This window comes from Lepisma saccharinum, assembly GCF_977018435.1.
Source record: "Lepisma saccharinum chromosome 12 unlocalized genomic scaffold, izLepSacc3.1 SUPER_12_unloc_1, whole genome shotgun sequence".
NCBI classification, from domain to species: Eukaryota; Metazoa; Arthropoda; class Insecta; order Zygentoma; family Lepismatidae; genus Lepisma; species Lepisma saccharinum.
The window spans coordinates 16,709,130-16,721,970 of NW_028142891.1; the positions used below are offsets into that span (position 1 = coordinate 16,709,130).

Genomic DNA, 12,841 nt, shown 5'->3' on the forward strand with positions numbered 1-12,841 from the left:
CTTAAAAGCGTTACGCTGTTAAATAAGGCACTTAAAATGAATTTTCAGCATAAAAGCTACAATTTTTGTAACAAATTCTTACACTTAGAACTTAATAATAACAATTAAACAATAAATTACTTAAATATAAAGAGTTAAGCTTGTATTGCTTCATAAAATTGAGCTACTGTGACGTAGAAATCCAAATTTTGTCTGAACTAGTACCTTTGCGGAGAACTTGAATTTTAAATCAGCCATAAAATGCTTAATTACAGTCGGATCTTTATGAAAACTAATTACTGAAGTCATAAATAGACTACCCTTGAAGGAAATTACAAAAAATCAACCAGGACTTGCATAATTTTATTTTTAATTATCCAGTTTTTATACGAAGGTGTCGTATCGGAGGCTCGTAAACCGAGAAACTTCGAATTTATGTAAAAAATTTACTTTTATTTCATGATATTTACTTAAAACTTGTTCAATTATTTAATATAAGTGTTATAGATGTTTTGCAACCAACTACCATTTAAAGTTAGTGAAAATCAGTGTTGCCAGCTAATTTTTTAGAAAATTTTTGACGTTCCGAGGAATTATTTTCCGAAATCACCTTTCTTCGATGTACTGATTAAACCAGCATACCTGTGACTTGTGTAATCATACAGTATAATAGTTACTAGGTAACAATTCATTATAAATGGTTTTGCAACCATCAACTTGAATATTTTTCTCAGCAAGCGTGCTTACCTGTACATGCTGAATGTGACGGATGACCTGATGATAAATAAAAACTTATAATGAAAAGGGAGACCAACTTCTTCGTTTTATATATCTCCCTAGGGTTAATTTCTTGCTATAGAGAACCTCAAAGATCAAAATCTCTATTCTCAAAGGAGACTAGAACCCAAAATTTATTTTTGCCACCATTTTGGAATACTTTTGGTATACCCCGGGTAACTTGGAAAGATTTTTTTTTGGTGTGGAAGTTAAGGAGTTAGGAAGAGGAAGATTGGAGCACACCACGTGTCACCTGTCCTCCCAACAGCTCATAAGACGCTATGGCAGCGTGAGCTAAATATGATTCTAAATATGGATTAGACTTAATCATTGCGGAATTCGACAGTTTTCATGCGCGGAGCATATTTTATTTTACACTTTGCCTTCTTTAGGCTTTAAGGGATTTTTTTTTATCAACATATTATCTTGCTGTCGGATTCAAGGGGGGGACTCTTTTATATATACATGCGGGTTGGGTTTGGACATGTTCGGTTCCTGGATTCTATCAGCCACGTGACAGGTCGACATTTGGCTGCTAGAAGTTAGGGCCTAACTACGTAGTCCTCATAAAATAGCCCTGCGGGGCTAACACATTGCAACAATTGCTTAACAATAAGTAAGACAACAATTACACTCGACCGAAAAGCAAACATTTCATACACATGCATACACTTGTAATATAGTTGTATTTTAATCTCTTGATTCTTATGATGTAACTAACAGAAGGTGGTGTTAGGTCTTCTGTTTGTAATAATCTCATACATTTGCTCATATTAACTTCTTTATTATATTTAAACAATCATATACTCTATTGTTCTTGTGTGTTTAAATTTTATGTTTTTATCATTTTGTAATCTTAATTCTTGTAAACTTGTGTAATCAGGTGCAACTCTATAAATGCACACACGTGACTCAGTAAGTCGCCTTATCATTTTATTAATGTCTAGTTAGTGGTGAAACTTATAATTATGTTTACTAAGGATAATTAGCACAATTATAGTGCCATGTAATCTTTTTATTTACTTGGAAGAAGAAGTAGTTTTCTTTGGGTTTTTTTTGTCATTTGTTTGTCAATATTTACAGGAAAATGTTAATATCAATGGATTATTATCTGATTATCTACTTTTATCTAAATGTGTATTTTGATTTATTATAGTTGATATTTGATAGGCTAGACACACCAGACCAACCAAGGCATGTGACGGCCAGTGATGTATGATGAAGAAAATAAGTTGGGTCTGTATAGTAAAATAAGAATTATGTTTTTATAATAACAAGTTTCATGCACCATTTAACGTTGATCAGGAGAAAATGGAGGCTAGATCTCCATAATAAGTATTCACTGTTTGTTTTTATGTTGATAAGGAGAATATTTAAATTTTTGCATCTTAGGTGGCTCAAGTTGCTTAATTTTACTTAATGTGAGGTATAAGACACAGAATAAATACATCTACCACATACACTTGCCAACAACACATAACAAGGATGGTATTGTTATAAGGGTTGTGTTAATTTTAATTTGCCCAAGGAGGCCTATGCTTTACATAGCATAATGACGGTGCCTATGATGCACACATAATTCCTGCCATAGAGCAGAAGGTTTGCCCATAGTGGCCATTATAGTTTTAAGTATGCACATGTAAGGGGCTGAACGCCCGTGCAGCAAATACTGCCTAACCTATGAAGTGTGTTAGTGGAATAGACTTGTGTTGGTAAAGCCTTGAGCCCAGTAATGAAATATGAAATAAGCTAAAAACGATGAGATAATATTGAAGAGAAGGGTGCATGAAAAAAAAAAAAAAAATAAATAAATAAATAAAGGGAATTTTCTTATTTTAATATGTGTATCGGTAATTTTTCAATTTTTTATTTTAAAACTAGCCAACAATTTTTTATATAATATCTTATTAAATCATGTATTGATTTTCATAATTATACTATCTATGTAGAAGCTACAAAAATTTTGTGTAATTTTCTTTGCTCGTAAAAATGTAATCAAGAGACATAGTGGTCAAGTACAAGAAGACAAGGAACTTAAAGTGGTAAAGAGACTTGAAGTTGTGACGTGTGAAGAAAGTGCATGAAGATAAATTAAGACTTTCAACTAAGCATATTCTAATGCCTTTAAAAACTTTCACAGAATAAGATACTACAGCCAAAGAGATGGCAGGAGAAGATGCACCAAGGAGACTCCGGACACATTTCTTCAGCCGATACGAGAGCTCCAGCCAGGCAGACCGGATGGCAGAAGAGGAGGCCAGGACACGCTACTACTCCGAGATAACTAGGCATGAGGGCATCCCACCATTATTACCGACCGTATTCCTCAGCCACTCGACACCAGAGTCAGCAGTTAGAAGGAAGAAGATGCCATGGACCCCAAATGAAGCAGCAAGGGCACAACTCGCTTGCCCAGAGCCAATCCAGGCAGGAGGAGGAGCAGCAGAAGAGAACTACAGCAATGGGAAGAGGAAAGAGACAGGCAGACTTGCCCATAAGAGGCAGATATGACCCGAACACTTAAGTCTACGGGTGCTAGGGTTATATTCTGACCTAAGTTAACATCGTGAGGCAAGATACATCAGAAGTCCTGCAGGAGGCACCGCAACAGCTAGCTGAAAAATTTGCTTCCCTACAGTTCAGCAAATTTTATTCGGGAGCAGGGGGATGTATAACCGATGTGCCAATTACAAATCCCCATCGGTCTTTCTACGCTTTCCCCCAAGATCTTAATTTTCGGCTCTCTGAGAAGAAACACAGCTGCCTCGAGAAACCAGCGTTTGTTCCCATGAACTCTCATATATCACCACCCCTACTTCAAGGTGAAGGAAACAGTGTGTCCGGCAATAAATTCCCATATCTGTACCGTACAAATCCATCTAAACTCTGGTTCATGTCAAGATAATTTCGGCTCCAGCTATCGAGATGATTTCGGCCGAGAAGGAGCTAATCACCTGGGACTTCAGGCATTTAAAATTTAAAGACTTTTTCCCCTGTAGGAAACAAAGATCCTCTGTCCTCGCGAGAGTTTGCAGCTGGCCAGGCTCGGATTCTAGACAATCACCCTACACATGGCAGCCTGGACGAGACGTCATAAATTCCACGACCACTGCCCGCTAGTCTGGCTCATTGACAGTGGATTGACAAGAGTAAATAGCACAGAATCTTGAACTCCAACCCTGCCAGAACATTTCTTTTCGTATATCCTCGCTTCGATGCAATTTCGACAGCAAAGGAAGGAATAACTTTACTGAAGTGTCCGAGTTGTGTGCGATAAAATTTGAGCTGAGAGCCATTAAAATTAATTAGAACAGATGCTTTTCATTCCTCGAGATCAGCTCTCAAACAAGGTGCTATTGTGTTTGTGTGCTACGCGAATATGGCCCCTATCACCCCCGTGTGTTACGATTATCGCCCCTACATACAGAAGTGACCACGTGTGGGCGGAGCAAAAAGTTCAACGACCAATAGAGTGAAGGACAATTCTTGGGAGAACGGAAAGAAAAGAGGAAGTAAGGACTTAGCAAGGAGAGTGGAAAGTTACAGTTCGATAGACACATTTCGATTTGGCAGTTCGACATTCAATTTTTAGAGAGACAGTTTTAGAACATTCACAGTTAAAACTTTCAGCACCTTTATAGGTCAGAGAGAAGTTGTTTTATCTACTCTGGACCATGCATAGAGTCCTAGCTTTGTGATTTCAAACTTCTTTAACGTAACTGGTTAGGTATGGTGCTCGAGACATAGCGTTTATGTACGTATAACGCCGACCATCAGCGGTCTGCGTTTCTCACTTGTTTAGATCCGGTGCATTCTGGGTCTGTGACAGTGTGTTTTTCTTATGGTGCCTCCGTAGGAGAGAGAGATTGTAAGTATATCGACAGAAATGTATTAAACATTATTTTGTAACGTATTTCAGTGTCCAGTGTTCTGATTTCCGATTCCTAAATTCATGATAAAATCATGATAAATTTGGCTTGTAAACGTAGACCGATGAAAAGGGAACTTTATCGTCTTTTTTCCATCGGCCGAATTTTGGACCGTGACTAATTTAATGGTACATTTTAATTTCTCCTAGCAAGAAAGAACGTCCATGCCTTATAAATAACCCAAACGTTGATTCGAACCCTAAACGCCACCTTTTCTTCTTTTTTTTTTAATCATTTGCTATAACTCTGTATGTTCTACTGTGTGTTTTTAGGGTCCCAAAGAAAGAAAAAAACATGAAAATAATGAGGGAATGGGCTGGGGTACACTCCCTCCTCCTCACTCTGATTTTGACACCAGCAAGATTTTCCCAGATTAACCCCTCCCTCCATTAGGAATCGAATGGTAGTAATTTCCAAAATGGAGGATACAATGTTTATAATTTTTAACGACCACCAGGAACATGCAAGGTTAAAAAAATACTATGCACATCATCTGTTACTTTTTCTTTCATCGAGCAGCGAACAAAACAACCAACACTTGGGTGAAGTTTTTCACAAAAATAGAATTCACATAAGATAGAATTCACAAAGATTTTAATTAAGAAGCCCAGAATTTCACTTTCAACTTTTCTATCGACAAAGACAATCCTTATCTCTTGCTTAAATATTAGAATTGAATCCTTTGCGTTTCATTTGTTCCTAATTTAGTACGTTGATAAGTGATGATGGAGATTCTTATGTATACTGATAATGTGTGAATTGCTCACAATCGAATATCAACTAAAGGTTAAAAGATTAAAAATCAGTAACTTACGTGTGTGAGCATGAGATTTATCGAACTACGTTGCGAAGGTTATACTACCTCCTCCTTCAGGTTGAAGCGATGTTTTCAGACACCTGACATGGTGCTATACTACCTCCTTCTTCAGGTTGAAATGATGTTTTCAGACACCTGACATGGTGCCTCATCGAGAAAGTGTTGGTTGAAGATTAGGTCAAAAGGTATAGGAAAGAAACACTTGCTAAAAAGATGATGTAAAATGTACATACTAAAACCACGCAATACTCTATTAAAACAAAAGAACGTTCAAAGTTGCTGAAGGCAAACTGCCGATTGGTGCTTGGGGTAGGCGAATGTACGGTGTCAGCTCGTGCTTGGAGAAGGAAAACTCCTCCTCTCCGGCCTTTCCCCAACTGGGGCTTGTGAGTCACCAGTCCAAGGTGAATTGTACTTCCACGTCGGCAGCTTTCCTAACCTCCGGGGTAACATGGAAGCCCATCTCGGCTCTATTCCTGGTAGCTTTATCCAGTTTTTTTAAGAAAAGTTAATCCAGCCGTTTTCCAAGTTTCCGTCATCCCTGTTGAGTTTATTCCAATTATCTGCACATATATAGGCTGCCTCATATACATTCCTATCTAATTTGTTGTTAATTTTCCTGATGACTTCTCTTTTAGCGATCTTATGCTGGTTAACTAATACATGCTCAGATAATCCTGTCTCGGGTATACCCTCTTTTACATCATTATTGTGCTCACTCCAACTAATTTGCACGATAAAGATGTAAAAGAGGGTATACATCGCATCAACCTGAAGAAGGAGGTAGTATAACCTTTAAAACGTTGTTTGACTAATCTCATGCTCACACACGTAAGTTACTGATTTTTAATCTTTTAACTTTTAGTTGATATGGAGATTCTTATTATAAACTATAAACATGGGTATGTACACAAAAGTCATTGCATCCATAGCTCCAACAACTCCAGTACGTTCAGGGTGGCCTCTCTAGGACCATGATAAAATTCAAGTATAATTCCCAGTTTTCAAGGCATTTCCAAAAACTTCAAGGGTGCAAACAGATGTTTTCTCTATTTCAACTTTACGTATTACTGCCTCTCACCACCCACACACATACACAGACACATGTATTAACAATATAAAGGGTCTGTGTGATTCTAATGTATCAAAAAATTCCAATTCAATTAATAAATATACCATATATACATTTCAAATACTTAATTTAAAGTGCGGGAGTTTACATTTGTCATTTAACATACTCAAACACATGTCACAAATATTATGGGATATACTAATCTACAAATAATTGTTAATTGTATAAGAATTGCAAACTCTAATGTACATAATCAACTTCAAGGTATCTTATCTTGCAATAATCTTCCATCTGTCAGAGAGATGGTTCTGCAAAGGATACTAACAAAGTAAACGGATTGAGAGAATTCTGCATTATTTTCCACGCACCTTTCTTTTCCTTCCTCGATTAAAATAAATGCTAAACTGTGAAAAACTTGCCTCAGAGCATTTATAAATATGTATCAATTCAATGGGATTTGAATTAATAAAAATTGCCATTTTTCATGTTTATGGAGAAATTTTCATGCAGAATTCCTGGAGCCTATAATTCATGCATAATTCCTGGAATTTCCAGTGAACAGCCACCCTGATGTTTTAGGTACCTTGCAGAAACTTGGGCAGATGCCTGTTTGAATATCATGTTATTTCTTCCAGGACTGACAACTAGCTGTTTGTCCCAGACAAAACTCAGCAGTTTAACCCCTCCGACACACACATGCCATTTCCCTTGATAACATTTTAGTCCCAATAGGCTTCCATATCAATATCACCAGTATCCTGTCCACAAATGCCTACACAATCACCAGCATCATGTCCCTGATAATTCCATAATTTCCAGGTTTTCTAGATTGGTAGACACCCTGATTATTTTAGCTATTATTAGAGACTGGATTCCTATGTACTAATATGGCAAAAAGTGCACTGCGAACACTTTATTTCAATACAATTAAGCACGCAAACAAGTTTTATGTAGCAATGCTTCAGCCTTTCTAATGAAGCATTCCTCAGCCTAAATTATTTTAGAATAATGTGTTTTCCACACACAATGACAGTGCTGAAGCTGTTACACTTACTTTTGAGTTTCCTTTTAAGTCCACTTTTATGCACAAATAGGCTCATTGGGACTGGGCCTACAGTTTCAAGTGGTATCCACACCACCATGTACATCCACTGGGTACTAAACTCGAACCCCTTGATTACAAGGTGAAGACGCTACCACTAAGCCATCTGGGAAGCCCTAGCATTGGGAAGGATGTCTTGAAGCGTGTGAGGTTAAGCTTCAGAGAAAGCTTCAAATACTGTGTAGCATCATAAGCACTGCTTGAAAGACATTATTTGAGGTTAGTATCAGTTTGTGTTGTCTGAATTAATCTCAAAGAAGTGTACAGATTAACTGTTACGGTATTCTCAAAGAAGTGTAGAATTTATTCCATTTACATAATACGCTCAAGTGAAACGTGTTCGTTCTATTTCTCTATTTAAAAACCTTCAGCTCATTATGCTTACCCATGTATGAAACTCTTGCAGTATATTAACAAATTTCCACATGTATGGATATTATGATAATCTATTCACAGAAGTAATAAATAATGTAACAGGTTAAAACTGTCTATTCTATGCCATTTAATGACCTATCAAATCAAAAATTGTGGGTGCGTGAGCACCCATCACATAATACGGGGCCCAGCCCATACCATAACAAAAATAAAACTGTGTCCCGAGGACTAAAATATCAATACCTGGGTTAAAAGCTGAGGCTGTAAAGGAACACTCAGCACATATCAAGACAAAACACACACAGTCCTACAGAGGAGTTTACTGGTCACAGGTCCAGATGCCAGAGCCTCGTTTGCCTGCAAGAAGCAGTAACCAGGATGTACTACGTGGAAGTGAGGTTGGCATTTGCTTTAACAGAAGGTCACCCTTTACACGCCCTTAACAACACATGAGCTGTGAATTTAACTAAATATGGTCTTACCTTTAAGAAGAAATTTGTAATGTCGTATTGTAGCATCCAGAAATTTTGGAACCAAGCAGAAGACTACATGCAGACCTATCTTGTTCTTCATAGCAAGCTTCTGAGCATACAGCATTGCCCAGTTGTCTATAACAAAATAAGATGAAGGCATGATGATCTCAACTACCAAATGCAGTGACAATAAGTTGGAAAAATTAGTTACATTATGTGAGTGAAGATTTGTGTTTCCGCATTGCACAATTGGATCGTTATTTTTCTGATCAAAGTCAAACTGCCTTCATTCACTAAGGGTACATACAGTGTCTTGAGTGAGATGGTACGAGGGTCATTTCTTTGTTTGTAGCCGGGCAGCAGTAGTTACATTTTCTCCCATTTGACGGTGCTGGTGTGTGTTTCCTGGCTTTCTGTTTTCCATCGTCAGGTGGTGTAGCCGGGTGATGGTTGGGGGGTTGGGCAGTCTGCTGCATTGTGTTGCTTGGTGTGGTGTAGTGTAGAAAACACTAGCAAAGAAACTCAAGCCATCATGCATCAGAATCCAGCAATGAACCTAGATAATGGACATGAACACCCAACTTGGCATCCCGTCCTTCAAAAAATCCCAGAGCACAAAAAGAAACAATGCAGCTCCTCCACAAATAGAACAGGAACTACACCACACAGAGGAACACAATGAAGCAGACAGCTCAACCACCCAACCACCTCCCAGCAATGCCACCTGACGATGGAAAGCAGAAAGCACATCAGACAGACACAAGCCAGGAAATGCACACCACTGCTGCCAAATGGGAGAAAATGCAACTACCGCCACCTGAGAATAAACAAAGAAGTGATGCACTACCATCTCCACTCCAGATGCTGTACCCTTAGTGAATGTAGGCAGTGAGCCTTCGAAATTAATCGGAAAAATAACTATCCAATTGTGCAATGCGGAGACACGAATCTCCATCCATGTAATACTTAAACCACATTTACTACATCCGTCACAAACTATACATATTGAAAAACATGCTGCATCTTCTTCAACTATGACCCTATACTGAAAAAATACCCTTGCATTGCATATTGCCTTTTGTTTTTACTATTACATGGCTTGTCTGAAAAAAAAAAAAAGATTGGAACACCAAACTTTTCGACCTTTGTCCTCTGAAAAACATAAAATGGAGGTCCAACTGTATAAATTATATTAATTTTAAGGTGTGTTTTAATAATTCTATAACAATGACAATTTCTCCTGGATGCACAAGTCAATGTACAAGGTGATTCAAAAGTCATCATACACACAATAGCACACTCACGGTTCTTCTTTCAGGTAAAGTGATACAATTACATTGACAAAGTACGAACACATAGAGATCATCTTCCGGGCAGGTTCATATACTACATTGCTAATGGTTCCACAACAAAGGTGGTCTGGTGCAGTGGTTGCGTCGTCGCCTTGTAATCAAGGGGTCCCGGGTTCGATACCTGGTGGAGGCACATAGTGGTTCGGATTCCACTTTAAACTGTAGGTCCAGTCTCAATTAGTCTTTCTGTGCATAAAGTGGAATTAAAAACAACAACTCGACAACTCAACAAAGGGCACATTGAACATGGGTAACCACAAAACTGCTTTCCATGCTATGTATGGTGACTTTTGAATCACCCTGTATTGTACACTTAACCACAAATTGAATAACTGCTCTCCAAGGAAACGCACGGAACTCTTTCTTGGGGGCGGGGGGGGGGGGGGGGGGTCAGAGTATCATTTAACATCTCGCATTTCGGCACTGGGGGCTGCCATTTTGAACTACTGTAACGTTTTAGTCGTATAGTGCTACGATACACTACAGTAATGTCCATATTAAATCTACATGCCACCCCTTTCAGTTGTCTTACTCCACCAACATCATAGCCAGCCTTGATGCATTTCCAGACTTGGGTTCATCTCATATTGGTACTTGGGTCAGTCTCCATCCACCCAGCCAGTTTGGTTCAAGGTCACGGAAACACCCTGTCTATTACAGCAGGTCCTGTGAACTTTACACAATAAATCTTGAATCAGCATAAGCCTAACCTTGAACTCTCTGATCTCGAGACATCCAATACACAATCCCTGTTGCTGTGTCTGGGACAACGTCTGCGCTGGACAAAACACGGACTCTCTTTTTGTTGAATTTAAACTCCATCACAGAAGCAGCAGCCTGAAAGGATGGACATTTATGTAAAATGTAAAAACAACAACAGGGTGTCTACAATTTCCTAACAACCAAATACCATGACTTTTCCAGACCAACAATGTTAAAACAACGCCTCAAGCAGGAAAGATGCAAATGATAGCTGAAGAAATAAAAAATACACAAATAAAGATTACAGCATTACAAGAAATACACTGCCAAGGTTTTGGTAAAATAAAAAAGAACACATATACAGATTACTACAGTTGCTCAAATGATAGAACCGGACAGTTTGGTACTGGTTGCCTAGCAATGAATTAACTAACTAACTAACTCTCTAGTCTTCTTAAACCCGAAGGTTCATGCCTGCAGCAACACAGGCCTTCCATCTTTCCCTATCTTGAGCAAGTTCTATATACTCTTTTCCATCCCTACCGATTTCCCTTAGGTCCATCTCGACGTTGTCCCTCCATCTTCGTCTTGGCCTTCCTACTGGTCTCTTACCATCAGGTTTCCCAACAAGAATCCTGTAAACTCCTCTTTCCTCTCCCATTCGTGCCACATGGCCTGCCCACCTAAGTCTTCTTGATTTAATTATTCTAATAATATCTGGACATGAATACAAATTATGTAGTTCTAAATTATGTAACCTTCTCCACTCACCTGTCTCCTCATGCTTTTTAGGTCCAAATATTTTCCTAAGGATCCTATTTTCAAATACTCTCAATTTATGTTCCTCTTTCAATGTAAGGGACCAAGTTTCACATGCATATAATACTACAGGCAAAATTACTGTTTTGTATATTTTAACTTTTAGTTTCTTAGATATTAAACGAGAAGACAAAAGTTTATGAAGAGAGAAGTAACATGCATTTCCTGAATTAAGCCTACTTTTTATTTCCTCTTTAATATAATTTTCATTTGTTAATATTACTCCTAAGTATTTGAATTTGGAAACTGGTTCAAACGAGTTGTTATCAATAATTAGATTTTGATTATTACCTAACACTTGGTTTCGGCCTGTAAGCATGTATTTAGTTTTCTCTTTGTTAACTTCCAAACCTATTTCTTTAGCAGTTTTGAAAAATATTTTAGCATTATTCTTAATTGTATTCACATCATCCCCCAGTAAGTCTACATCATCTGCATATGCTAACAACTGAGTCACACCATTTAATTTTAGTCCTTCTTTAGTTTCTTTTACCTTCCTAACAGCATATTCTAAGGCAAAATTAAAGAGCAATGGAGATAATGCATCTCCTTGTTTTAACCCATCATGAATTGTAAATTTATCAGACATATTAATATCCACACGAATTTTACTTTTTGTTTCACTGGTGCATATTTTTATCATATTAACAAGCTTCTTAGGTATTCCAAACTCTACTAATATATTATATAATTTATCTCTCTTGACCGAATCATATGCTTTTTTGAAATCAATGAATAGCTGATGGACATTTTGATTATATTCCCACAAGTGTCTGTTTGATGTGAAAAATTTGATCTGTAGTTGATCTGTTGCGTTTAAATCCACATTGATAATCACCTATAATTTCATTAGCATATGGGGTTAGTCTTGTTAAAAGAATGTTAGACAATATTTTGTATGTTGTTGAGAGTAGAGAAATTCCACGGTAATTATTGCAGTTCATTTTATCACCTTTTTTAAACACAGGAACAATTATGGATTCTTTCCACTGTTGAGGGATTTCTTCTTTATTCCATATTAAACAAATTAATTTATGAATTTGATATTTAATTAACTCAGCTGGTATTAAATCAATGCCAGGTGCTTTGTTATTCTTTAGCCTTTTAATAGCATCTTTAACTTCAGTCAAGTTAGCCTAGCAATGAATAAAATTGAAAAAGTAGTTTTAGGGTTTGAACTGTTTAATGATAGATTATGTAATCTCAGAATAAAAGGGAAATACCATAACATCAGTTTAGTATGTATTTAAGCTCCTACAGAGGAGAAAGATAACGAAACGAAAGAGCAATATTATGAAAAATTACAACGGATGATTGATCGAATACCAAAGCATGATATAACCATAGTCGTAGGAGACTTTAATGCACAAATAGGAAAGGAAGATGGATATAAGCATAAAGATGACCTAGGACAGAAGACACGAAGGGTTTACCATATCACCTG

General features: G+C 37.4%; 1 protein-coding gene across 3 annotated transcripts in view; it reads right to left on the reverse strand.

Moving 5' to 3' along the window:
- LOC145982202 (deoxyribodipyrimidine photo-lyase-like) overlaps positions 1–12,841 on the reverse strand; it is a 95,200-nt gene that overhangs the window by 50,826 nt on the left and 31,533 nt on the right. For all 3 annotated transcript variants that reach the window (XM_083115774.1, XM_083115772.1, XM_083115773.1), the window contains exons 3-4: positions 10,587–10,713; positions 8,534–8,659 (exon numbers count right to left, since the gene is read on the reverse strand). In XM_083115774.1, coding sequence (XP_082971900.1) covers positions 8,534–8,659; positions 10,587–10,713 — 253 coding nt within the window. The remainder of the gene's footprint in view (positions 1–8,533; positions 8,660–10,586; positions 10,714–12,841) is intronic.